Source organism: Bactrocera dorsalis, chromosome 3 (genome assembly GCF_023373825.1).
Source record: "Bactrocera dorsalis isolate Fly_Bdor chromosome 3, ASM2337382v1, whole genome shotgun sequence".
Classification (NCBI taxonomy): Eukaryota; Metazoa; Arthropoda; class Insecta; order Diptera; family Tephritidae; genus Bactrocera; species Bactrocera dorsalis.
Genome location: NC_064305.1, coordinates 51740667 through 51768535, shown reverse-complemented (window position 1 = coordinate 51768535; position 27869 = coordinate 51740667). Strand labels below are relative to the sequence as shown.

The 27869-nt window shown below is 39.6% G+C and overlaps 1 protein-coding gene across 2 annotated transcripts in view; it reads right to left on the bottom strand.

Moving 5' to 3' along the window:
- Positions 1–557: 557 nt before the first annotated feature.
- LOC105222751 (uncharacterized) overlaps positions 558–27869 on the bottom strand; it is a 29033-nt gene continuing 1721 nt past the window's right edge. Inside the window, exons 2-4 of one of the 2 annotated variants that reach the window (XM_049452917.1) lie at positions 11233–11448; positions 11041–11155; positions 558–757 (exon numbers count right to left, since the gene is read on the bottom strand). In XM_049452917.1, the coding sequence (XP_049308874.1) occupies positions 596–757; positions 11041–11155; positions 11233–11448 (493 nt within the window). In that variant the 3' untranslated portion in view covers positions 558–595. Of the gene's footprint in view, positions 758–6981; positions 7178–11040; positions 11156–11232; positions 11449–27869 lie in introns of those variants that run through there. The other variant, XM_049452918.1, reaches the window with a different exon arrangement.

Sequence of the window (27869 nt, the reverse complement as noted above, 5' to 3'; positions counted from 1 at the left end):
GCTCTGAAGGTATTCGACGCAATACCTTCCGGGGGAAACAGAGGAAAAGGAAGACCTCCACTCCGCTGGAAAGACCAGGTGGAGAAAGACCTGGCTTCGCTAAACATTTCCAATTGGTTACGAAAAGAAACGACTGGCGCGCTGTTGTTAACTCGGCTATAATCGCGCAAGCGGTGTCTACGCCATTAAAGAAGAAGAATCACAGGTGACGACACTTTGAATATGATCCCGAGATAAATAGGCAATCTTCCGAGCATTTTGAGACGACAGAGATTTTTTTAATCGACTCAGTCCTGTTACTTTCCGGACAAACCAAATTTTACAATTTTCTATATTTTCGTTTACTAAACGGTTTTGTGAGACATGTATTATTTAAGAATTTACATTGTCTGTTGATGCATTAATATGACTAAAAGATAAATACACAATAGTATTTTTTGCTAGCTTCTGACGACTTTCGCAAATAAAGATATTATGGTTACTATTCAATGCAAGCATAACGGCAACGATAATCTACTGGCCTTCAGCAATATGGCAGCTAAATAACAAAAACTATATAAATAACTCAATATTACTTTTATTTTAAAACAAAATCTTAATCAGTATTAAAAATTAAATCGTCTGTTATTTGCTTCATAATCGACTTTCTCTTTTCGATATCTTGACTGTATCGTTCTAAAGTCACTAACATTGATTTTCTTTGTTGTTCCATGTTGAGAACCCGAGACCGTTCTCTACAATTCACCGCCATTAAACTCTGAAATTCAGAAAGTAAAAAATTTATATGTATACAAAAAATTAGAATACTCGAGTTCAAATGTGACAAATTATTAATCCTCGTCGTTAACTTTGATAGGAATCGAGGTGAAATGTTTGATTAACCCTTGTGTTGCCACCCGGGTACCCACCGGCGTGTATTTTGTTGAATATTTTTTCTAAAAAGGATAGACTAAAATCCTCTTGGATCCCCATGGTTTAACCGATTATCTAGCGAATTGTGCATTATACATTGCTCAAATTTTTTTCTAACTTCAGAAATGTTACAGTTGAAAATAGAAACACATCTCAACCACCCGGGTACCCCGACAGAAATTCGGCGCAGTTCGTGTAATACATTATGATTATAATTTTATTTTATATCTAAAAGGAGTAAATAAGTATCTGTATGATAACTATAACAAATTATGTTCATTTTTAAACATTTATTGATAAAATATATTGTATATAATAATAATAATAATTTTATTTTGCGACATGAAGTTACAAAAAATGAATGATTTTTTTGCTTTTTGCACAGTGAAATATAAGTAATAATTTGAATAACTAAATTTTAATAATTAATTAAAAAATTAAGAAAAATTCAAAATTACTCATTGCAATGTAAACATTTAGAAATGTTCACCGAATGCTGATCGCATATGGGCTTATCGCACTCAACGCAGGATTTCCGTGTTTTTCGTCGTTTGCGAATTGGCTGCTCCTTACAAATATAAAAAGATCCAACAACAGCTCTTCTCGCAGTGGCGTCTCAACGTTGGTCATTTCTGGGTACCACCCAGAAATTGGCCTTTCAAAGAAACTTTCGACTGCGATTTTGGTAGAGGGGTTTCGCATTATTTGCTGGTTCGGGGCTCGCTCTTCGATCATCGGCATTGTAATTCTTCTGACAATCGTCGAAACAAACAATACTGAACAAAATACCATGACAGCTTGACTCGACTCAAGCGCGATCTTTCAAAAAAAGGCTATTGAAAAAAGTACTTGTACTTGGGTCACCCGTTATTTGTCTACTTCTCACTGCGGGAATCGAGGATACATTGCCAGAATTAACAAGACAACGATATTCTTAGTTGTCGCATTGCTCGAATGCTGCCGAGTTCTTCATATGCATCAAATGATGCATATAGTAAGTAAGAAGTTGTTAATTCGGATAATGAGTAGTAAAGCGTTAAGTTGTTTGAATTAGAAATAAAGATGAGTGTGTAGTTATTATATTCGCCCTTTTATTTAACAATTCTGTGATCGAACTAAAGGGTGAGTTACAAAGTAGAGGATTCATTGACAAATCTGTTACGATGTCGTAACGCGAATGAAAATTTATCGAAATTTTAAATTAAAATTAAAAATGTATGGCAATGCGCAATAAAGCCATTGTATCTTACTTAGTTAATTGTTGTATTGCAGAAAACATTTGGAACCAATTTGTGAATTTAAGTATAATATTACTAAGTCCATGGAGGATAGAGTCATGTGTAGAAGTTCACGCAAGTTGCGAGTTGCCAGAAACGGTTCTTTTACATATGACTCATGCAGCTCACGACTTCCGATCTTGGACCAAGTATCCTCTGGGTAGCCACAGAACATCCGTATGATGGCGAGCTAAAGTGAGAAGGCGAACCATCCCTCTCCAGGGCTTTGTAATGGGTTTGGGACCCGCCACGTAAATAAAACCAATTTAAGCTAAACAACAGCCTCAAACGAGAGACTCCCATTTTAATGACGACTAGGGCGTGCGATGGACGGGACAACGTCTTTGTGGTATTTACTACATTGGCCATATAAAAGAGCGTAAATTTGATGTGGGATTCGTGGTGGGAGAGATACTCCGTCGCCAAGTTCTGGCATTTACCCCAGTGGGTGAACGTCTAGCCACAATCTGCATCAAAACGAAGTTTTTCAACATATCGCTGATTTGCGCCCACGCCCGACGGAAGAAGAGGACGATGCGATCAAAGATGCCTTCTATGAACGCTTGGAGCGCAGCTATGGGAGCTGCCTCCGTCACAATGTCAGAATCGTGCTTAGAGACTTTAACGCCTGGGTGGACAAAGAAGGTATCTTTGGCACAACGGTTGGTAAATTCATCCTCCATGATGAAACATCCCCAAATGGGATGAGGCTGTTCGACTTCGCCATGGCCCGAAATATGGTTATCTGTAGTACTAGATTCCAGCATAGGCAAATTCATCAAGCTACCTGGCTGTCTCCGGATCGAAAAACCACCAACGATCGATCATGTTGTGATAGACGGAAGATAAATCTAAAATGTTTAGGTCCTAACATCGACTCGGATCACTATCTTGTGGCAGCCAAGAATCGCACCCGCCTCTGTGCAGCAAAAAACGCACGTCAACAAACGCAACAACACGTGCAGATACCGAGAGTTAAAAAGGGAACCGAGACGCAATTGCAGACAGAAAAAGAGAGAAGCCGAAGTGAAGAGCTTGACAAGCTGGCCGACGAGGTATTGCTCGAAAATTCTATGAAAAGATGCGGCGACTAACAGAAGGTTTCAAGAACGGAGAATAATCTTGTAGAACCCAAGAAGGTGATCTAGTAACCGATGCCCAGAGCATACTAAAATTATGGAGGGAACACTTCTCCAGCCTGCTGGATGACAGTGAACGTACAAAGCTAGGAGAAGGCGAACCTGATTCCCCAATCGATGACGATGGAGCAGACGTTCCATTGCCCGACCATGAAGAAGTTCGAATTGCATGCATCAAATCCACAAAAAAAAACTCCACAATCTGCGCCAACTACCGTGGGATAAGTCTCCTCAACATCGCATATAAGATTTTAGGCATCACATTGTGTGAAAGATTAAAGCCCCCCGTCAACAAACTGATTGGACCTTAGCAGTGTGGCAGTAGACCTGGAAAATCAACAACCGACCAGATATCCGCCATACGCCAAAATTTTGTAAAACATCCGTGAAAAGAAAATCGACTCACAGCACGAAAGGAGCTGCCTTTATGCCGCGATGTCTCAATTTGGTATTCCCCCAAAACTAATACGCTGTGTAAACTGACGTTGAGCAATACCAAAAGCTCCGTCAGGATCGGGAAGGACCTCTCCGAGTTGTTCGATATCAAGAGGTTTCAGACAAGGCGACTCCCTTTCGAGCGACTTCCTCAATCTGCTCTTGGAGAAAATAATTCAAGCTGCAGAACTTAATCGAGAAGGTACAATTTTCTATAAGAGCTGCTAAGCATTTTCAGTACCAATTGGCAGTGTGGAATGGACATACTTACCACCTTGGTAAGGTTCGAGGCCCATCTAAAACCTCTACTGTGCTTTGGGTCCGGCACCCGGTTGCAATGCATCTCCACATTCGACTGACAAAGTCAGTTCTTCCTGCATTTGGGTTTTAACCACAACCACAACGATATTCCCCGAGGGGCCAGTCCGCATGTGCAGGTTGGAGCGAACTCCAAGGGCTCCTGCTCCCCGTGGTACCAGAATTAAGTCTCCGGTCAGACCTCGTAGCCGAAACTACTACCAGTTGAGCTTCCATACGGCTCTGGACTGGTGGCCAAGGGTTGGACCCCATACATACATCACGTACACACACCAATTATACATAAACTAACCCTAATTCCCAGCTAACCGCCTTCGCCGCTTAAATAATTCACGCGCAAACGACCCTAACTGTTCGGTATTCCGACAAGTGGAGCTCACATCACTAACATCTAACCGTCCATCAGTCCAGCTAATCCCCATACCACTCAGATCCCTAATGTCCGAGTACATCGGGCACTCCGCAATTAAATGCGACCAATTTTCTGAAATCGCCCCACAAAAACATCCCGACGTATCCGATAGGTGCCTCTGATGCAAACATGCATTCAGAGGCCCATGCCCCGTAAGCAGAAAACCCAGACGCAGACAAAATCTGAAGTCTGGGTTATCCTCAACGAACCCAACGTCCCGAATGTACTCGTACGTCACTCGGCCGTTGGGACTATTGTCCCAACGTTCTTGCCACCTACACCTGACCCTATCATCTAGAAGCCTCTTGCTCCCTAGATATCCCTCCCTCTCCACATCATCATCGGAAATCCAATCGTTCCGCAGCAATGACACACTCAAACCCCTTCTTAAACTGAACGCAACAGCACGTTGTATGACAATCAGGGGGGGTGCACCTAATAAAACCTGCATCGCATCCCTTGAGACGGTGCGACATACAAGCAAGCATCATACAACGTATGTATTGAGGAGTTTTTGAGACCCCAAGACAGTCGTGGCTGCCTCCCACCATCCAGGGGCTCCATATGTGGCACAGGCCACAAACAAGCCACGATATATGGTGCGGACAGCACGACGTCCGAGACCCTAATCGCTCCTCAAAATATGTCGTATTTTGCCTGCGGCTGCCTGCATTCGCTCCTTCACATTCGCCAAGTGTGGAGTAAAACACATCCTTTCACTCATGGTCAGCCCCATTCACACGGACAATCGGTGGACGAACCGGCGACAATCTACCTTTCAGCAGCATTGCCACCGTTTTGTGCCCGATATGTCAACCCCCACACCTAAACCCCAAGAATTAACGATCTCTAAGAGATCTCCTCCCGCCCGCTCTAACTCAGACCTGGAGCGACCTTCAACCATAAGAAGAAGGTCGTCCGGATACGCACAACACTTACAGAGCGGCTCGAGCTGCCCAAGCAGAGTGCCCATCAAAAGGTTCCGAATATATGGACCACAGATGGAACCCTGCGGGCAGCCACGAACAACTCCAACCTCCACACTCCAATTCATGCCGACTAGAGAGGCCTTTCTGTCCGAAAAATAACTCCGCGAAAGAGTAATTTCCGGACAGCCAAGCTCCTCCAGCCGTTGCACCACTCGATCCCAGCTTAGGTAATCAAACGCCTCCTTGAAGTCAACAAATATACCAAGAACATACTTGTTGACATTCTCCCTAACAGCATTCTGAACAAAAAACCACGCGTTCTCTATACTGCGTCCTTTCCTGAACCCAAACTGCCTATCCGACCACATACCCCGCGTTAGCTCCTGAAGCCGTTCCACCATGACTCTTTCCATCACTTTTCCAAGTACTGGAAGGAGACTGATGCCCCGATAAGGTCGAGGATCGCTCCTGACCTTATCAGGGGACTTCAGGAGAGGAACAACCCTAGCACTTTTCCACTCGCGTGGAAAGTGTCTCTCCCATGTCACTGTTGACAGTCATAACTTTGAAGTCGTAGATAATTTCAATAATTCTTGGAACCAGCGTAAACGCCACCAACAATGTCAGCCTGGAAATCCAACGCAGGATAACTCTTGCCAACAGGTGCTACTTTGGACTGAGTAGGCAATTGAGAAGCAAAGTCCTCTTTCGACGAACAAAAACCAAACTCTATAAGTCACTCATAATTCTCGTCCTGCTATATGGTGCAGAGGCTTGGAAGATGACAACAACTGATTAGTCGACTTTACGAATTTTCGAGAGAAAAGTTCTGAGAAAGATTTATGGTCCTTTGCGCGTTGGCCACGGCGAACATTGCATTCGATGCCACGTTGAGTTGTATGACATATACGACATTGACATAGTTCAGCGAATCAAGAGACTGCAGCTCCGCTGGCTAGGTCATGTCGTACGTATGGGCGAAAACACTCCAGCTCTGAAGGTATTCGACGCAATACCTTCCGGGGGAAGCAGAGGAAAAGGAAAACCTCCACTCCGCTGGAAAGACCAGGTGGAGAAAGACCTGGCTTCGCTAAACATTTCCAATTGGTTACGAAAAGAAACGACTGGCGCGCTGTTGTTAACTCGGCTATAATCGCGTAAGCGGTGTCTACGCCATTAAAGAAGAAGAATCACAGGTGACGACACTTTGAATATGATCCCGAGATAAATAGGCAATCTTCCGAGCATTTTGAGACGACAGAGGAGATTTTTTTAATCGACTCAGTCCTGTTACTTTCCGGACAAACCAAATTTTACAATTTTCTATATATTCGTTTACTAAACGGTTTTGTGAGACATGTATTATTTAAGAATTTACATTGTCTGTTGATGCATTAATATGACTAAAAGATATGTAAATACACAATAGTATTTTTTGCTAGCTTCTGACGACTTTCGCAAATAAAGATATTATGGTTACTATTCAATGCAAGCATAACGGCAACGATAATCTACTGGCCTTCAGCAATATGGCAGCTAAATAACAAAAACTATATAAATAACTCAATATTACTTTTATTTTAAAACAAAATCTTAATCAGTATTAAAAATTAAATCGGCTGTTATTTGCTTCATAATCGACTTTCTCTTTTCGATATCTTGACTGTATCGTTCTAAAGTCACTAACATTGATTTTCTTTGTTGTTCCACGTTGAGAACCCGAGACCGTTCTCTACAATTCACCGCCATTAAACTCTGAAATCAGAAAGTAAAAAATTTATATGTATACAAAAAATTAGAATACTCGAGTTCAAATGTGACAAATTACTAATCCTCGTCGTTAACTTTGATAGGAATCGAGGTGAAATGTTTGATTAACCCTTGTGTTGCCACCCGGGTACCCACCGGCGTGTATTTTGTTGAATATTTTTTCTAAAAAGGATAGACTAAAATCCTCTTGGATCCCCATGGTTTAACCGATTATCTAGCGAATTGTGCATTATACATTGCTCAAATTTTTTTCTAACTTCAGAAATGTTACAGTTGAAAATAGAAACACATCTCAGCCACCCGGGTACCCCGACAGAAATTCGGCGCAATTCGTGTAATACATTATGATTATAATTTTATTTTATATCTAAAAGGAGTAAATAAGTATCTGTATGATAACTATAACAAATTATGTTCATTTTTAAACATTTATTGATAAAATATATTGTATATAATAATAATAATAATTTTTTTTTGCGACATGAAGTTACAAAAAAATGAATGAATTTTTTGCTTTTTGCACAGTGAAATATAAGTAATAATTTGAATAACTAAATTTTAAGAATTAATTAAAAAATTAAGAAAAATTCAAAATTACTCATTGCAATGTAAACATTTAGAAATGTTCACCGAATGCTGATCGCATATGGGCTTATCGCACTCAACGCAGGATTTCCGTGTTTTTCGTCGTTTGCGAATTGGCTGCTCCTTACAAATATAAAAAGATCCAACAACAGCTCTTCTCGCAGTGGCGTCTCAACGTTGGTCATTTCTGGGTACCACCCAGAAATTGGCCTTTCAAAGAAACTTTCGACTGCGATTTTGGTAGAGGGGTTTCGCATTATTTGCTGGTTCGGGGCTCGCTCTTCGATCATCGGCATTGTAATTCTTCTGACAATTGTCGAAGGAAAAGTCTGTTTGTTTTGTTGCGAAGCATGCTCTTATTTTCATATTAGATTGCATAAGCAGCTACACCTGCAATGTCGAGGATGCTGAAAAAGAAAGCCAGCGGTCATCTACACGTTCGCCGTTGGGTGGAGTACCTCGAACACATTTGACCCATGGTGTCAACGCCATCTTTTGTTTGATTATAAAACAAAATCATTTCTGGTTTTTTGTGAGCTGCATCAGAGATTTCATAATCATAGTGCATCGTACTAAGAAGTATTAGAGCTTTGTTTTTCTTTGGAATATATAAAAGTATATGTGAGAGTATACGAAAATATGTTTTACATTACTACAGCCATGGACACATAAATAGCACACATCTGAATCCCATATTAATTCTAATTTTTTTTAATCCTAAAGTAGCTGAACAATAAAAATTTGGTATGTATCTACTTGTCACTGTTATGAGGATCATTTCCCTGCATAAAAATACTGTTTATTTTCTATTAAATTTTGTACGCGACAATTTTATTGCGTATAGTGTTGATTTGAGGTGGACACATAAATAGCACATTTTTAAGTTCGTGCTTTTTTTTTTTAATTTTGTGTGAGGTTCTCGCATATTTTTTATTTAATTCTGCGAATATATAATTATTTCATCGATATTTCGTTAAAATGAGAAAGAAAAAGACATTCCACGCCGGAAAAGGGAGTCCTTATATCCAATATGAGCTAAAAAGGAAAAGATCCTGTCAAAATTGCTAAAATAATATATTGCTCTCCAAAAATGTTATGAAATGCTCTTTATGCAACAAAACAGACCCACCTTGTGTCAATAAAAAGATACCAAGAAAACCAGCACCACGTAAATCCGATATTAGTGTGGACAAATACATAGTACGGAAGAGCAAAGAGGATCCTTTTAAGTCAACCAGAGAAATTATGGTCGAAATTAATGATGAATATGGTTTGGACGTGTCCAGAAAGCTTGTAGGAAGACGACTCAACTTATCTCAACTTTTTGGACAAATTACCAGCAAGAAACCACTCCTGTCAAAACGCCACATCAAAATTCGACTATCATTTGGAAAGGCCCACGGAGACAATTCAGCACAATTTTGGAAGAACGTATTTTTGAACGACAAACCCAAGATAAATAGGAAGGTTCCAGTTGAAAAATCATTTTTACGTCGTCCACAAGGTCACTCCCTTAAACCTAGGTATACCAAAAAAACCATTAAGCACGGCGGTGAAGGTATCATGGTCTGGAGTGTGTTTTCATGGCATGGCATCGTACCAATTGTTCGAATAAATGGTAAAATGGACGAGTTTTAGTATTTGGATATACTGAAAAATAAAATGTATTTCAATCCATGCCCATAAACTGGACATTTATGCAAGACAATGATCCGAAACACACCGCAAAGTTAGTAAAGTATGGTCTCGGCAATAAAAAATTTAAAATTTATGAGTGGCCTGCGCAAAACCCAAACCTGAAACCAATAAAAAATTTATGAATTGATATAAAGTTCAAAATAGCAAGCAAAAAATTCAAAAATTTTGATAATTTATGGGCTGGAATTGAGGAGCCTTGGTATTCAATCCCAAAGGGACGATATCAAGAACTGGTGGACAGCATGCAGAAAAGATGTGAGCGGATGCTTAAAAATTATGGATATAGTACAAAATACTAACGAAATGAACAATCTTTTGAAATTTTTTAATAATTTTTATAAATTTTTGTACCTTTTTTTAAACCCCTTTTCAGATTGTGCTATTTATGTGTCCAAGCTGTCACATAGGATATTGAAGTTTTCGTCTTTTTTTGGCGATAATAAAATATTTATTGTTTCAGTGTTATAGTTATATTAAAGTGAATAATCTTTAAAATAAAACGCATTCCTCTTTAAATCCGTAAGTGATAAACCTAAGGAATAAATAACTGTTTTCTTATTCGATGACCAAGTGTGCTATTTATGTGTCCATGGCTGTATATATACCCCATAATCATCGAAAAAAATATTTTTTTAATATTTTTCGCATTCAATTTTCGATAAAATTAAAAACCTATCGTGGTAAATAAATCGTGTATTTATTGTATACGTATATACGTTACCTCAAAAACTGTGCTTTCGATAACTCCTCCATCCTTTTATTTATCTGAGGTATGTAAATAAAATACAATTATCTTTACTTATCACTTCACAAACTTTTTTCAATAGTATTGCAATAAATAAATAACTACGAATATCGATATGTAATGCACATACCATAACGAACTATCCAAATTGACTGGAGTGACTGCAGCGATACGCCTGGCTTCTTCGAGTCAACGACGGAAACTGAACTATTTATTTATTTATTTATTTTTTATTATATTCGTTTCACGGGATTCTCGAACGTTCCTGAAGTAGAAAGCAATTCAGAGAGCGACCTGTTTCCCTAGCACTCGAATTCCACGCATTTGCCTTTCGAGAAACGAGAAATTTACGTTAGAGCAGAGCGCGTTTTATTCCTGATTTAGGACTATGAAGGTGTCTGTACATATTATATGGTAAATTCAAGTAGGTATACCTTTCTAAGATGTCAATACATAGATCGTGATAGAATGCACTCAATTATTTTTACGTATAACGCACTTATACGCACGAATTTGCGTACGGGTACCCGGGTACCCTGGGCGGCAGACAGTGTGATTTTTTTTGGGTGGCAACACAAGGGTTAAACAAAACTGAACTAATTCTTGTGTAAGTCTGTTTAGTCAAACTTGTCCTTGGGGTATTAAATAGTTAAAAAGAAATATCTTTCTGATATATAGTATACTTCTAGTTTGTTATGGTTACATAAAAAGTCTTGAATAAGCCATGTTCTTACTCTGAAGCCATTTGTTCAGGCATTGATTTCCTCTCTTTATACCGGATTTTTTTTTTTTTTTAATTATGGTATGATTATAGCAATACCTTCAATTGTTCGTTTTGAAAACTCAGTTGTTTTTCAAGGTAGCGCAATCTGATTTCCTTAAAATGCATTTGTAACGGCAAAGTCCTCTGCAAAGGTTTCATTAGGCTGCCATTCCTGAAATGGGCAATAGTACAAATATCATAAAAAAAATACTTGACCAAATTTATTATTATTTAAATGTAAGTATGTACCATGAGCTTCCCTTAAATTTGTTGCATTGCTCTTTAAGCATTTCCAATTCAGCTACTCGATCCGTAACATCATATTCCTCCCAAAATCGATCTAAAGAATTCTTCAGGGATTGCATCAACTGTTCTCTCATTTCACAAATTAATTCATCTGGATTTTGTACCACATGCTTTTGATGCTCCATTAGCACTTCAGCGAACCCATCTAATTGTGAAGGCCTATATAAAAGTCATGTTATTAATAAAATATCATATTTGACTTTAATTATACATATATCTAACATACGAGTATGTATTTCAAATGTGACAAAAAGTATATACAAGAAATTCAAAAACGGTTTGTAGCCAATTACGGATATATTTCATTGAATCAGCAAGCATTACATTTTACAAAGTACCGGCCGAGGTTCGCGCGAAATTAACGATTAAGATGCAACATTCACCAGAAAAAGTCTGCGTACAAGGTACCGACAAATATGATTTCTTAGAACTTTATCTACTTTTTCTAACCCTCATTTTTTTATTCATTAAAGGATATTAAATATGTATTTTGAAAATAAAAGTGATTCAATTTCCGACAACAACATATAAATACAAAAACGTTGGAATGTTTGTATTTTTTATATTACTCTTTGTATAGAAAAACAATTCAACCGATTTCAAGGTTTCTCTGAAAAGTTTAACCATTATTTATTTCGTTTCTTTTAACCTAGATTCGATATTCTATATTTAATATCAAACATAAGTACGGAAGAGCAAAATTCGGGTGTAACCGAACATTTCATACTCTTGCAAATTGCAAGGATCTAAGCTGGGGAAATACCTTCAGGTGTTGGCATAACTTTATATTAAAAAAATATTTCAAAAGAATTCAACTTACATTATTCGACGAAATCGTGAATGAATTACATCAAATTTTCTATTTTTTTAAGTTATATTATGGGTCATTTAGTTTAAAATTAAAATCAAATAGATTCATTAAAAATAATTTCTTCAATTTCATCGAAAATGGAAGTACAAACATCATTCAAATATTCATGAAAATATATTGTATATTTAGTAAATGGTAAATATTTCAATTTAATCCAAAATGTAGTATAAATGTATATGTAAATGTAAAAGTATCAACTTTAATTGTGATTTCTCTGTCACTGCGCATCAACTACAAGGTTTATGCTTAATATACGTATAATATAATGTAACAAATATTCCGGATGCGTTACAGAACATTATACTTTGTTCGCAGTCGCAACCGAGTTGTCAAACCGTACGGTCGCATTTTTCTTTTTCTCTCGCTGTGTCTGTGTTATAACGCTACTTTACAGTTGTGCACAAATAACTTTTTTACTGTTAATTTCTCGTTGTGTTTATTTCTTATTATTAACTTGTGCTACATTCATACATTTTTGCATACATAAGAAGTAATATTTTCACAATGCCCCCTGGGGCCAACAATCTGGGTGATAATAGGTTTGCCCTATTATCCTCAGCCCAGAAGACTAAAAGAAAAAAGCCTGAACAAACAACGTTGGACCCATTTCCGGAACTCCCCATAACAAAGAAGGATGACCCCAAATACCTCGTCATTAAGTCGCGGGATGCCAGTAAACCTATCACTTCCATCTCCTGCTTCGCGACTTATAAAGGTATTCAATCTATCAGTAAAGATATTAACAACGTCTCGTCACTTCGCGATGGCAGCCTACTCCTCCTTGTAAAAAATCAAAAAATTGCTGATAAATTCCTTTTTACTAAGAATCTACCCGGTGCAGGTGCTGTTGAAGTTGCTCTTCACAGCACCCTTAACTCAGTCAAGGGCACAATTTATGCCCCCTTTATATGCCAACTTAGCGACGATGAAATAATTGAAGGTCTCAAGGAACAAGGTGTCTCTGCAGTCAACAAGTTTAACAAAATAGTTAAAGGCGTTCGTGTACCTACAGGTGCCGTATTATTAACATTCAATAAATATACACTTCCTAACAGAATTGATGTAGCCTGGAGAACCCTTGATGTCCGTCCGTACTACCCTAATCCTATGCGCTGCAAAACTTGTCAGCTATTAGGACACACCGCTAAACACTGCGTAAAAACTCCTTCCTGTGTCATTTGCAATCTTCCTCCTAACCACTCTCCTCCTTCTGATTGCACCAGAGTTTACTGCGCAGGTGAACACCCCTGTCCTCAAATGCTTGCCCTAAATTTATTCAATCGAAAGAAATATTAAAAATTAAAACTATACACAAATGCACCATGCGTGACGCCATTACCATGTATAAAAATCAACTTCCTTCCACCCCACCCCCCTTCTCCTTCGCCAACGTGGCAAAAATGCAAACTAACAGTGATATAAATACAAATTCAAAAAATCCTAATAACAAAGATAATACTTCAATATCAAAAAACTCTAACCTCAATAATAATGCAACAACAACAAAAACTAACAACGATTCATCCTCCACCAACAATCCATTGCATCACATAGAACTTCCAGAAACTTCAAAGAACTCCCCTCTTCTATACCCTCCATCCTTGGATTCTTCCCCCTTCCCATCTTTCTCTCCTCTTTCCCACATCTCATCGCCCTCCTCACACACCTTATCTCCCCTGGCATCTTTTGCCATCTCCCCTCTTGCTCATAACACCCATCCAACTTCCTCCTCCCTTTCATCTCCGTCACCCTCGTTGATGGAACAATAAATTCCCATAACCTCACATTATTCACCCCTATCATGCATTTCGATTACGTTCCCGCTCTACGCTCCGCCGGAGTCGAAATTAGGTATCATGCGTTACGATTGGATTGAAAGAAGAAGAGGAAGAGCTATAACTCTTTCGAAATCCGCTGTTTGCTTTGAAATATGTGAAACTGGAACATAACAAAGCAAAAATACACAAATTACTGCTGTTCAAAGAAAATAAATAAAAGTAAAATTTTTATATTGTTATTATTTTTATTAAACGTAACTATGGAATCTTTATCCTCGGCGATATTACTGGTTGAGGAGGAGAGCAACGCATCTCAGAATGCTGGGGTGAGAATTGAAAGGAGAAGATTACGAGATATGTGCGATCCCTTCCAGATGAATGACGGGCTGTAAGTAATTGCACGTGAAAGTAGACATTTTTTTACGTTTGCGGAAAAAACGACGGCAAGTAAATTAGATGCTACCTCTTTCCAAAAAAAATCACGCAAATAATAAAATTTTCTCAGCAAAATAAAAACACAAAAAGTTCTCCGCCAACAAAATTGCAGCTTAGCAAAACGGAGCTGCGATCGAAATGCATGATAGGCAGAATTGTAAATTTCGAAGTTGAACTGAACGGGAACGGAACGCATGATACCAAAGTCGCCAAACGGAGAAAATTTCAATCCAAGTCGAAATGCGTGATAGGGGTGATTATTTTTTCTTTATTTTTCTATCCATGTTATCCATCCTTCAGTGGAATATGAACGGATACTTAAATAATTACATCGAACTCTAACTTTTATAAACTCATCATTATTTGTGCCTATTCCCCTCCTAATGAATCTTTCACTTTAAGTTATTTCAAAAGTTCACTAGTTTAACCTCCTTTTTTCCGATTTCTCTCCTCAATTCTCCTCGTGGCAATCTACTACATCCGCAAGATATAGCCTTAGAATTTGCTCTTCAAAATCAGTACAATTTTATCTGACTTCCCTAATATCAGTCACCAAAACTATGCTGATGATTTAGTATTATTTTCTAATTCCTCCGATCTGTCCGTTGTTACGTCTTCCTTTTCTAAAATCTTATCCCTCTTATTCCATTGGTTCGGTTCTTCGGGCACGTCAATTTCTTCCTCTAAATCTAAGTTATTACATATTTGTAAGAAACATCATTGTAATACACCCACACTTACCGTTAATAATATAAATTTAATCTGTACAGATAGTTTTAAGTTCCTAGGCTTAATATTGGACTCTAAGTATTCATTTAAGCAACATTGTCAATATGTAAGAAAAATACTATTTGTTACCAACATCTCCGATAAAAAACATATTGCCTGAATCTGGACTGCCTTTTTAAAAAGACAATATGGAAGACAGCTTATATAATCTCTATCAACAATGATGATCCTGCTCAGCTTTTAATGAACCCAACTATTATCCCACCAGTCAGCCGAAAGCCTATGATGCTAGTGCTGCGTACTATAGTTTATATAATAATTTGTTTATTATGTAAGCTTTAATAAAATAAAATAAAAATAATAAAATAATATTTCGAAGTTAATCATTGACTCGATTTTATCTATTTTTTACTATATATTATTTACAAAAATAGATGCCATCTGAGTTTCATTAAGGTATCTCACATACCATCAACGACGGATAAGGAGTAAAGTCAACCGGATGTCTGAAAATCCTGATATTAGTTATATGGGAGCTAATGCGATTTGATTCATTTTAGTCACAAAGATGCACTAAGAGAAAACACGCTTACTCAATTTAATAATTATACATAATTCAAATATTGGTGGATATATGGAGTATAAATTTGACGGAAGCTTCAAAAATATTTTATTAGGTATTTGGGTCTAAGGGAAATATTGACCCGATTCAATCCAGATTTTGACATTCAGTCTAAGCTCTTAATATTCGACTAACCTAATTAACCGGTTAGGGCATTATTCGAATAATATTCGGTTTGCAGAATCTGGTAATTTTCGACTATCCGGTTTACCGTTCGTTGTCGACTGCTAGAATAATAAGCGTTCAACTTTTACTAATTTCAACTTTTATAAATTTATAAAAACTTTGCAGTATATATGCGCACAATTGCCATTTTCACAAATTTAAAACAAGCAAAAATCAAATGTTGCTTCGAATTCAAACAATTTTCATTTATTCAAATACTCGGACCAAAACAACTATTCGAATAGAACGATGAATAGTCGTAATTTTACAACTATTCGAATAGTATTAGCCGGTAAATATTTATACTAACGGTTCTGTCGATAAATTCTCTACCTGGTAACCAACTCGTGAGTTCAATCACTAGATTGTTAAGGGATTACATGTATTTCTTCGGTTAAAAACAGCCTTTTTTCAACAATTTTTTCTCATATGAAAAATTAAATATTTTATTACAATTTTGTATTGTTACAAATGTATGTACACTATTGACAAAGAAATTCTAAGATTTTTAGAACAAAATATTTTAAACTCGGCCATTGCAACGCTATTTCCAGTGACCTCTCGGAAAAAAGGACTACTCCTGTATCTAAAGTAAAAAAACTTAACTTAAAAAAAAACTGAAAATTGGATTTCTGGCAGACAGACCTTTTCATAAAAATAAATTAAAATTTCAGTGAAAATTTCGCGACATTTTTTTCAAGTAGTTGTAATCAAATCCTTCGTCCATGTCTTTAAGAGTTGTATTTCAAAAATCTGTGTCAAATTTCATGAAGATCGGTTGAGTAGTTCTCAAAAAATCTTGGCAACCGACTTCAAAAACACAGATACGAGAAAAACGCGTTTAAAAATTTAACGAAAATTAAAGTGGGACACAAGTGCACAAGTTCTCAAGGCTCATCTCTGAAATTGACTAATATTAGAAAAAGAATATATCCTAATTTCAATTATACATTCTTACAAACTGACCGATATTTGTGACAAATAGTCTAGGGGCTTGAATAGTTATGGTTCGAGTTTTAATCATACGGTGTCACACATCAAATACAATATTCGTACAAAGTTTTATCCGGGTATATTGATTGGTTCTTGATTTGTATACTAGAAAGTGAATGAATCAGATGGAATTTTAAATTGCTATATAGAAAGTAGTCGTGGGTCTTATACGATTTCGCCCACATTTGCACTGTAACATGGGAATATGAAAATAATCCCGTATCCTGTTGAAATTGAAAAAGTAGTAGTAGGAGACCTAGTAGATCACTTAAATGTGGGCGGTGCAACGTTCATTGTCCAATTTTGGCAGTGGCTCTTATAAAGCCCTCTTGTATCATCCCGGGTGTGAATTTCATGTCTCCGGCTTATTTAGTTATTGATATGCCGCACTTTTAGTGGCGTGGTTATAATCCGATTTCACCTATTCGAGCTGTCAAAAATATTTTTCTTGAAAAAATTTGGGTGATATAGCATGAATGTTTTGGGACATATATACTTAAAAGCTATTAGGGGAGGGACCACGCCAACCTTTTAATAATTTATAGGCTTTCGATTAATGACATTTTGTGGGCGTGGCAGTGGCCCGATTACGCCCATCTACCAACTCGTCTTTATTTTTTTGCCAAGGAACACGTGTACCAAGTTTCATATATTCTTAACTTCTACTCAAGTTACAGCTAGCACGGAGGAACAGGCAGCCACCACTCGTCTCGGCATTCTGATCATTTACATACATATGTATATACAAGGTGCGTTCCAAAGTAAACAAGACTTAAAAAAATAGAACAAATAGTTTTTTCGGCAAAATCAATTTAATTTATTAAAAATAGTATCCTTCTGCTTCAATACAGCTTTCTGCACGGTCCAAAAGCATGTCGAACGAGTGTTTTAGCTCGTTGGCCGGTATGGCCGCCAGTATGCCGGTGCAAGCCTTTTGAATAGCGTATGTCTGCATAACACTTTCCTTTCCTTTCCGAAAAGGAAGAAGTCGCACGGTGGTCAAATAATCGGTCACAAGGGTCTTGGATTCTGAGCAATTTTTAGTCGTCAGTCAATTTGTGTGGAACAAACCGTGCACACCGGTTCCTTAAGCCCAAATGTTCGGTCAAAATGTGATAAATCGATGTTTTGGAGATGTTAAATTCCATTTCCATGAATTTCAATGACAATTTCTGCGGATTTTTGATAAATTCACGCACAGTTTCGATGGATTTTCTGGTGATCTCGGATTTTGATCGTCATTTACGTTGTTGTTGTTGTTGTTTTAACGGATATGCTAATCCCCGTTAGGGTGGTAAGGGTCATCTGTGTTGTCGTCGAGGTCATCTAACGGTAGGCCCAGGAAACGCGCTGTTTCGACGGGGTCGGACCAAAGGGAGGAAGGTGTTAGATGAGTTGGGTTTGTGGGGCATGCAAAGAGGTGGCCAGTGTCATGCGGAGACTCGTTGCATGCAGGACATATATTGGATATGTCGGGGTCGATTCTGGATAAGTAGGAGTTTAACCTGCTACAATACCCAGAACGAAGTTGCGCTAGGGTCACTCGCGTTTCTCGCGGCAACTGGAGCTCTTCATCTGCAATAGGTGGTGCTTTGACTCCAAGAACGCCATTCACGGGAAGGGAGTCGGTGAAGGTGTTAATGGCTCCACTGTGAATGGCGGTCAGTACCTGTCTGAAGTCTGTAGCGTCCGAAGTTCGGTCGGCGTACTGTACGACGTCGTCGACGTAGTCGAGGAATGACCTCTTGATGCTCCTAGGAGGCGGCTCCGCTCCAAGCAGATGGCTGCAAGGGTGATTCCTACGGAAACATCCCAGCAGGAACTGCCTGGAGAGAAGTTCATTATGCTCCTTTACAGGAAGCATGCGCGTCTCACTATGGAGGTGTTCGATGGGAGACATCAAGAGACATCCCGTCGTAGTCCGGAGTGCTGTGTTCTGGCAGGTCTGTAGTTTCCTCATCTGCGTGCCACTGCATCCAGGCGACCATATCGGTGCTGCGTAGTTGAGGACCGGCCGGCCGATTGCCTTGTAAGTTGCCAACAACGTTTCTTTGTCTTTTCCCCATGTGCTGCCGGCTAGCGACTTGAGGATCTTGTTGCGGCTCTGTACTTTGGCGATAATCGCGGTCGTATGGGGAGTGAAGGAGCATAGACTATCAAAGGTTACGCCTAAAATTTTAGGGTTATTGACAGTCGGAATTTTGACGCCATCGACTGCAATATCAAGCTCAAGTCTATACTCCTTCGTCCAGTTTGTAAATATAGTCGCTGTGGATTTGGTGGGGGAAAGTTGGAGATTCCGTGCAGTGAGGAAACGAGAAAGGTCGGAGAGGTAGCTGTTCACTTTCGAACACATGCCATCGATTCCATTGCCCGACGTCAATATCGTGCAGTCATCAGCGTATGAGGTTATGGAGACCCCCTCTGGTGGTTGTGGGAGTTTCGAGATATAGAAGTTAAACAGTAGTGGGGAGAGGACACCACCCTGCGGAACCCCCTGTTTAATTCTTCTCAGTTTAGATGTTTCGCCTCGAAATAGTACGGATGACTGGCGACCACTCAGGTAGTTCATGGTCCACCTCTTTAACCCTGGAGGAAGCGTTGTTTTTTCTATGTCCTGCAATAGCGTTGTGTGGTTGACTGTGTCAAAGGCTTTTGACAAGTCCAACGCTACGAGGATCGTTCTCTCACAGGGTGGCTTCTGGTTGAGGCCACGAACTATCTGGGTGTTTATGACGCTAAGTGCTGTGGTGGTGCTGCGCACTTTTCGAAAGCCAAGCTGGTGGTTTATTAGGCTCAGGTGGTGCGTGAAGGTCAGGAGTAGTAAGGCCTCAAATGTCTTCACTATTGGGGAGAGTTATCGGGCGATAAGATTCCCCTTTGTTGGCGGGTTTCCCAGGTTTCAGTAGTGGCACCACCCTTCCGATTTTCCACACATCGGGTATTTGAAGGGTGGTTAGTGACAAGTTGAGGACACTGGTGAGATAACCTACTCCCGCCGAGCCTAGATGCTTTAGCATTAGCATGTTGATTCCATCAGGGCCAATGGATTTGGATGATTTAGCTTTTGTGATGACACTCTGAACCTCCTCGCCGGTGAAAGTAAGTGGCGCGCAGTTGTTTGGCATTTTGCGCAGCCGCCGGTTAACACATCTCTTAGCTTTGTCTACCGAAGGGTGCAGTGTAAACTGCCGGCTAAAATAGCTCGCGCACTTCTTCGGGTCCGAAGAGGCACGACCATTGAATTGAACTTCAACTCGGTCGTCGTGTCTCTTCGGATTAGACAAAGCTTTGACAGTAGCCCAAAGCTTACTCACACCGGTGGAGAGGTTGCAGGACTTCAGGTGCTCTATCCATTTCGTCCGCTTATGTTGATTTACCACTCGCCGAATCTCCAAATTGAGATCCCTTATTCGGGGATCCCCGGGATCGGCATGGCGTAAGGTGTCGCGCTCATTAGCTAAGACAGCTGCTTCGGCTGGGAAATTGGGGCGGATTTCCGCTATTCTTCCAGCCGGGATGAAGCGAGCAGTAGCTGCTGCGATCACCTTGCGGAATTGACGTTCGCCAACGCATACGTCCGTAGGAATGGGTAGAGCGTTGAAGGTGCTCTCAGTGAATTCTGTGAAGCCGACCCAATTAGCTTTTTTGAAGTTAATGAAGGTACGGTTGTCCACAGAAACGAAATCGGGAGGCTTCTCGATCGAGATAATTATGGGCAGATGGTCTGATGCAAGAGTTAGCATAGGTCGCCAGGTTATGCTGTTTATCAGGCCACCGCTAGCAATGGTAATATCCGGCGAGCTATTACAGGTGCCCATAACTCTGGTGGGGGCTTCGTCATTCATTGTGCAGAATGTCGAATCGTCAATCTGTTCCGCCAGCTCCATCCCCCTACGATCATTTGACAGGCAGGAATGCCAAAGATCGTGGTGCGCGTTAAAGTCGCCTAGTACCATACGGTTTTCACCACGAAGTAGCGCACCTATATTCGGGTGATATCCTGTAGGGCAACATGTAACTGGGGGGATGTATATATTAAATATTTCGAGCTCGACATCGCCTGACCGGATAGCTATGCCCTGACATTCTAGGGTAGTATCCCTGGGGTCGATGTCTTCTTCGATTAAACGATACTGCACGGTGTTGTGCAATATGAAGGCTAGGCCACCACCACCATCTCGCTCGCGATCTTTACGTAAAACGTTGAAACCTGCACAACTCAGAAGATCTGAGCGGCTGTTTAGCTTGGTTTCTTGGACCGCAGCTATCGATACACGTTCCCGATTCATAAGTGCAACTATCTCCTCGATCTTGCTCTGGAGTCCGTTGCAGTTAAATTGAAGGAGTCGGGTTTGTCGCGGGTGTCCGTGGGTGATCCTGGGGGTGAGGGAGTGACGTGTTGGTGGTATTTGTTGCAGCTGCAGAACCCGCGGGGGCGGTTGTCGCACTGGGGTGTTGGTTGGCGACGCCACTGTTGTGAGTTGCGGGGGCAGACTCCTGCAGCATGGGGCAACGTAGGTGACACTCCACTCACGTGTGGTGCGCAGGCCGGAACACGTCGGGAAGTGGCACCAGCCAGTGCAGGAATTGCACTTAACTGATGCGACGTTCCGACGTATGACAGCCTGACACACGGAGCAGACTGTGCGAGGAACCAAGAGTTGCTGATTGGTTCTCGCACGAGGATTGGAGCGGGATGAAGGTTGGGGGGGGGACAAGTCAGAGTGGGAGCTGTGTTGCCTGTTTGAGCTCCTGACCGTAGAGGTCCTTTGTTGGCCACTCTGATTGAGTGGCGGCGCGGCGCGCGAACAGTGTGCAGGTTGCACAGCCGTGGAGGCTTGTGTCGCAGTATTGCGCAGACAACACGGGGCCACGTAACGCGTGGTCCACTCCCTGTGGGTCTTAAGGCCTGAGCAGGTCTTAAGATGGCTCCATCCATTGCATGTATTGCACCTGACCGAGGTGGAGTTTGGATGGAGCCTTTTAGCGCAGACGCAGCAGAAAAATTCCTCCGGGCCCGGGTTGGACTCAATGCCAGCGCGAGTCAGGAGGATACGGAGCAACCCTGCTGCAAGGCGTTGCTCTAATGACGACAAACACATATTAATGCTTACCGATCCAAACGGGGTTAGATCGCCGAAAGGACAGCCCTTGGTCGGATAAAATCCGAGTCAATTCCGGTGCGTAGAACCGGCTGCCGTGGGAATGATCGTCATTTATGTCCTCACGACCGCTTTGAAAACAATGAACCCAATAGGCAATCATCATCATAAACTTGTTTCATCAATTAAAACGTTTCGGTAAAAGTTTTAACAATTTAAAAACAAAATTTAATGTTGGCTCTTTGTTCGAAGCTCATTTTCGCACCGATAACACAAACATACTGACACTTAAAACGCAATAACTTCACTTCCAATCAATCAAATGTCATGATTCTAACGTACCAGTCGACATATAGATGGCGCTACCAAGGGGCGCTAGATTCATATAACCCTATCTATCTCGATTAGTTTTAGGTGATACATAAAATCGTTAGAAGAACAAAACTATTAAGTATATAAAAATTTAAATAGGAACTCAAATTTTTATGAGATAGTTAAAAGATAGAGTTAAAAGACTGAAAAATGTGTGCATAAAATAATAAGTACATCATGTATCTGTGAAGAAATGTTTTAGTTTTCTGTGCCCTATTTGATTCTTGCTTACTTCTTTCTTCAGTATCAATTACTTTTGAAATTCGTTTTGGCGTGCTGGAGATAAATTTGCGGCACGCGTCCTTCTCGAACAAATTAATTGTTGTTGTATCACTTCACAAGATATTGCGGCACATTTTACCGCAACCTAAGCCGGATCGCGAATTTTAATATTATCTTTAATTTTTTATCGTGAATTAAGCTTTTTTTCCTGCTATCCTGGTAGATTAGATTAGATAAATAAAGGATTTCACCGCGACTTAAGGTCTATTGGGCTCTCTCCTAAGTCACAACGAATTACTTAGCCCCAACATAGTAATAAATTCCAATACTCTACTAAGTGCTATTGAGGCGATGTGATCCCTTTTTGGAAATAAGAATACAAAGGCATTTATCCTGAGCCTACAAACTGCTATGGAGTCAATTAGCAGATGTTCTGGAGTTTCAGGATCCATGTCGCAGAACCACGAACTCGCACAAGAAGTTGGGCCCATGTTATGTAAGTGCTTCTGGAGATTGTAAAAGTTAGTATAGAAGGCAATAAGTAGCCTGAGTTTGTCCCTTGGGAGTTTCATTACATAATTAAACCTTTTAAAGTTATTACCACGCATTAGCAACTTGGCATGGGGCATGCCATGGAGTTGTTACCAATACACCTCCCACCCACCCTTTCATTCTTGCGGAGCAGCTCCTTTATGGTATAGGGACCAACCACAATAAACGGTTCAGGTCCTACCATGTTGGTGGATGCTGCGGAGCGGTCGGGCTCATTAGCCAGCTCATTCCCGGCTATATCTTTGTGACCGGGCACCCAGATAATGTGCACGGTAGTGATCTGATTGACTGTTCAGCCGTTCTATACACTCCTTCCCCAATAGCGATTTGCAGGTTTATCTCTAAGCACCGACTTATAGCAAAGACTTTTGCTTGGAATATTCCCGGAAAACTACCTATAGGTATGGAGTTTGGTGCGTGGTTCTGAGGCTCCTGTGCCAATTCCCTCCGATGTTTTCGCGACACGCAGATGCAGGCGAGTCGTTGCAGCTTCAATAGTTGAAGTTCTACCGAAGTCTGCGAAACTTTCATGACCCAAGCCACCGCTTCATATCTAATAATCGGTCGCATGATCACGATGTACAACCACCTGACAATCGCCTTACTACTCCCGACCTTCACTCACCACCTGAGCCTAGCAAACTAACAGCATGGATTCCGAAAAGTGCACAGTACCGCCGCAGCACTTGGCATCATAAACGCCCATATAGTTCGTGGCCTTTACCAGAAAACACCCGGTGAGAGAACAATCCGCGTAGCGCTGGACTTGTCAAAAGCCTTTGGCACAGTCAGTCACATAATGCTACAGCACGACATTGAACAAACTACGCTCCCTCCAGAACTGAAGAACTGGACCCTAAACCTCCTGAGCGGTCGTCAATCATCCGTACTGTTTCGAGGAGAAAATTCTAAATTGAGAAGAATTAAGCAAGGGCTTCCGCAGGTTGGTGTCCTTTCGTCGCTATTGTTTAACTTTTATATCTCGAAACTCCCACAGCCACCAGAGGGAGTTTACGTAAACTCGTACGCTAATGATTGCACGATATTGACGCCGGGCAATGGAATCGATGACATATGTATGTTCAAAGGTAAACGGCTATCTCTCCGACCTTTCTCGCTTCTTTTCTGCACGGAACCTAACACTCTCACCCACCAAATCCACAGCGACCATATTTACAAACTGGAAGAAGCAGTACAAACTTGACCTTGATATTGCGGTCCATGGCGTCAAGACACCGACTGTCAATGATCCTAAGATTTTAGGTGTAACTTTTGATATTCTATGTTCCCTCATTTCTCATACAACCGCGATTATTTCATTCAGAACCACAACAAAATCTTCAAGTCGCTAGCCGGCAGCACATGGGGAAGGACAAAGAAATTTTGTTGGCAACTTACAAGGCAATCGGCCGGCCGACCCTCGACTACGCCGCAGCAATATGGTATGCAGTGGAACGCAGATGAAGAAGCTTCAGACTTGTCAGAACACTGCACTCTGGACTACGACAGGATGCCTCCAGAGATTCCTATTGAACACCTACAAAGTGAGGCCCGTATGCTCCCAGTTAAGGAGCATTAAAAACAGTTTGAATTCAAATTATTTGAAATTAAAAAAAAAATATTTTATTTATTTTGTCTAACTATAACAAAAATCGAATCAAATGAAATCGAACAAATTGCAGAACACCTAAAGCAAAATCGTACGAATTGTTATTTCGGATTCGAATTTGAAATCGGGCGATCTCCAGAACATGCCTGTATAAGTGTAAAATTCCTTATAAATCGTAGAAACATGCAAATTAAATAGATGATTTTTGAAATTTAAATGAAATCTCAAAAACCTTAATTCAGAGGCAACTATATGTATATATACTTGTATATACATACGTATTCTTAGTGTGGAGATGTGTGTGCGCCCTCTATCCGTAGATACCCATTTCAACACCAAAATCGGGGAAAGCTATTTTACTTTCTATCAAGGTTTTCACTGCTTTCAAGGATCTGTGATTATGCTATAGGCTAGCAATAAAGCATATAATTAAGCTGTAACATGTAGTATAGAAATGTTATAATATTTAAAAAGAAAATAAGATATATATAAGTGTGTATGCAAACGATTACTGGCGAGTGTACTATATCTTCTTCTTTACTGGCGTAGACACCGCTTACGCGATTATAGCCGAGTTAACAGCGGTACGTGGCGCCAATTGGATATTCCAAGCGAAGCCAGGTCCTTCATATCATCGGCATACGCCAGCAGCTGTACACTCTTATAAAAGATTGTACCTGTTCGATTAAGTTCTGCAGCTCGAACTATTTTCTCCAGCAGCAGGTTGAAGAAGTCGCACGATAGGGTGTCGCCTTGTCTGAAACCTCGTTTGGTATCGAACTGCTCGGAGAGGTCCTTCCCGATCCTGACGGAGATTTGGGTGTTATTCAACATCAGTTTACATAGCCGTATTAGTTTTGCGGGGAGACCAAATTCAGACATCGCGGCAAAGAGACATCTCCTTTTCATGCTGTCGAAAGCAGCTTTGAAACCGACGAAGAGGTGATGTGTGTCGATTCTCCTTTCACGGGTCTTTTCCAAGATTTGGAGCATGGTGAATATCTGGTAGGTTGTTGATTTGCAGGTCTAAAGCCACACTGATAAGGTCCAATCAGTTTGTTGACGGTGGGCTTTAATCTTTCACATAATACGCTCAATAGAAAATTATATGAGATGTTGAGGAGGCTTATCCCACGGATGTTGACACAGATTGTGAGGTCTCCTTTTTTATGGATTGGGCAGAGCACACTTAAATTCCAATCGTTGGGCATGCTTCGTCCGACCATATTTTACAAAGAAGCTGATGCATGCTGATGTGTACCATATACCCGTATTAATATCTTGGGAATAATTTTAGTCATACCTAAATGTTCCTTTAACACACATTTTTGATAAATCGTTATTAAGCAAAAATTTTAAATCTATAAAATCATCTTTTAAAATTTCCTTGTGGGCAAAATTATTTTTGGCGCCGCGATCTGAAGGGCGTTGGTAAGACAAAGTTCTCCTGATTAAAATCGCATAGTTTACGAGATATTCGACTTTAAATTTCAACTAGCTATTTCACTACATTTAACACAGTTTACGCACATTTTTCACATCAAGTGAATTAAATTAAACTGCAAACACTTAAACAAATTCACATTTTAAATCTTTTGCAGGTTCGTTGTGGATATCATTTATGTGCTAACAATTATGAGGTAATAGGGCGCTGTCATATGATAATAAACTAATAAGAACAATATTTCCAAGCATATGAATATTTTCTTATTTAAATTTAATAAACAAATAAGTAATATTATATAACGTAATAAAGTGTATAGAGAAAGCAGTACTACCCGAAAGACACGATTCCGATTACTTTGGCTGAGGGGTAAAAAACCCGAATTTCCGTATAAATGGGATATGTGCGGATAGGGGAGCTTCTCCAGAGAAGAAATATGCAAAAATGTTATAAAAATAACTTTTAGTTTTTAAAATATTCACGATTAAAAGTTCAAAAATTTGCACTAATAACACATGGTATTTCTCTATGTTTCATTAAATTTTTTCACGTTTTTCACTCTGTATATTTAAATATACACTCTAAACATTGAAATAAGTTCACATCTCACTTTTATATAAGTACATATAAGTATGTGTAATATGTGATTTATGTGACTGACGTACTTTCGCGTTGTACTCCTTTCTGCGTTGGCGGCCTTCGGCCGCGCTCTAAAAAATAAACCTGGTCGAGCGAATACCCGAGGTGATTGAAGTACTTTCGTGTAGTACTCCTTTCTGCGTAAAAAAAAATGTATATCGTCACCTGAAATGCAAAATATCGTAACAACATTTTCAGAAATTTACAGTGGCATGAATGAAACACGAAATAAAATCGAACATAAGTGAAACAAAATATTAATATTGGTTAAGACTGATTTATATATGACCGCAGAACCAGAAAATGTTGAACATATGTAATATTATGTATATAATTTAAAGTAGTGAAGCGTAATCAATAAGACACTCAATTTCGATTTTTTTGATGATACGTTATTTTGCATTTCAGGTGACGATATATAGTTTTCGTTATAAAGTGGTTATATAATTTTTGGTTATCTTGCACTCATACTGAAACAAAATTTGAGTTTTCGTTACAAAATGGTTAAATTTTGATTATTATATCTGTCAGCGATTTCCATTTATTTTTCTAATACGTTGCTTTGTATATTAGGTGACATTATATATAATATTATTATATAATATTGCTATATAATATTACTTATTTGTTTATTAAATTAAATAAAGAACATATCCATATGCATGGATAGAGGAATTTTTGGGAAGAAACGAATTTCAGCGAATTTCGTCGTAATTTTTAGCACACATGATGTTCACTACGAGTGTAAAATGTGGATTTATTTAAAAGCTTATAGTTTAATGTGGTTTTGAACTTCAAGATCGTGTATTTCGTAAACTAAGCGTTTGCGGTACCTACAACCCAATTTTTTTTTTTTGATCAGGAGGACTTCCTCTTTCCAACGGTACCTTCAAATCACGGCGCCAAAGAAATCGTACTTGTGCCTCCGAAAGTACTTTAGACAAGCAGAACTCAACCCAATTATATTATAATAATTAATATAAATTATTATATAACATTAAAATAAACTTTTTATAATATTGTGACATAATTTTATTATAATAT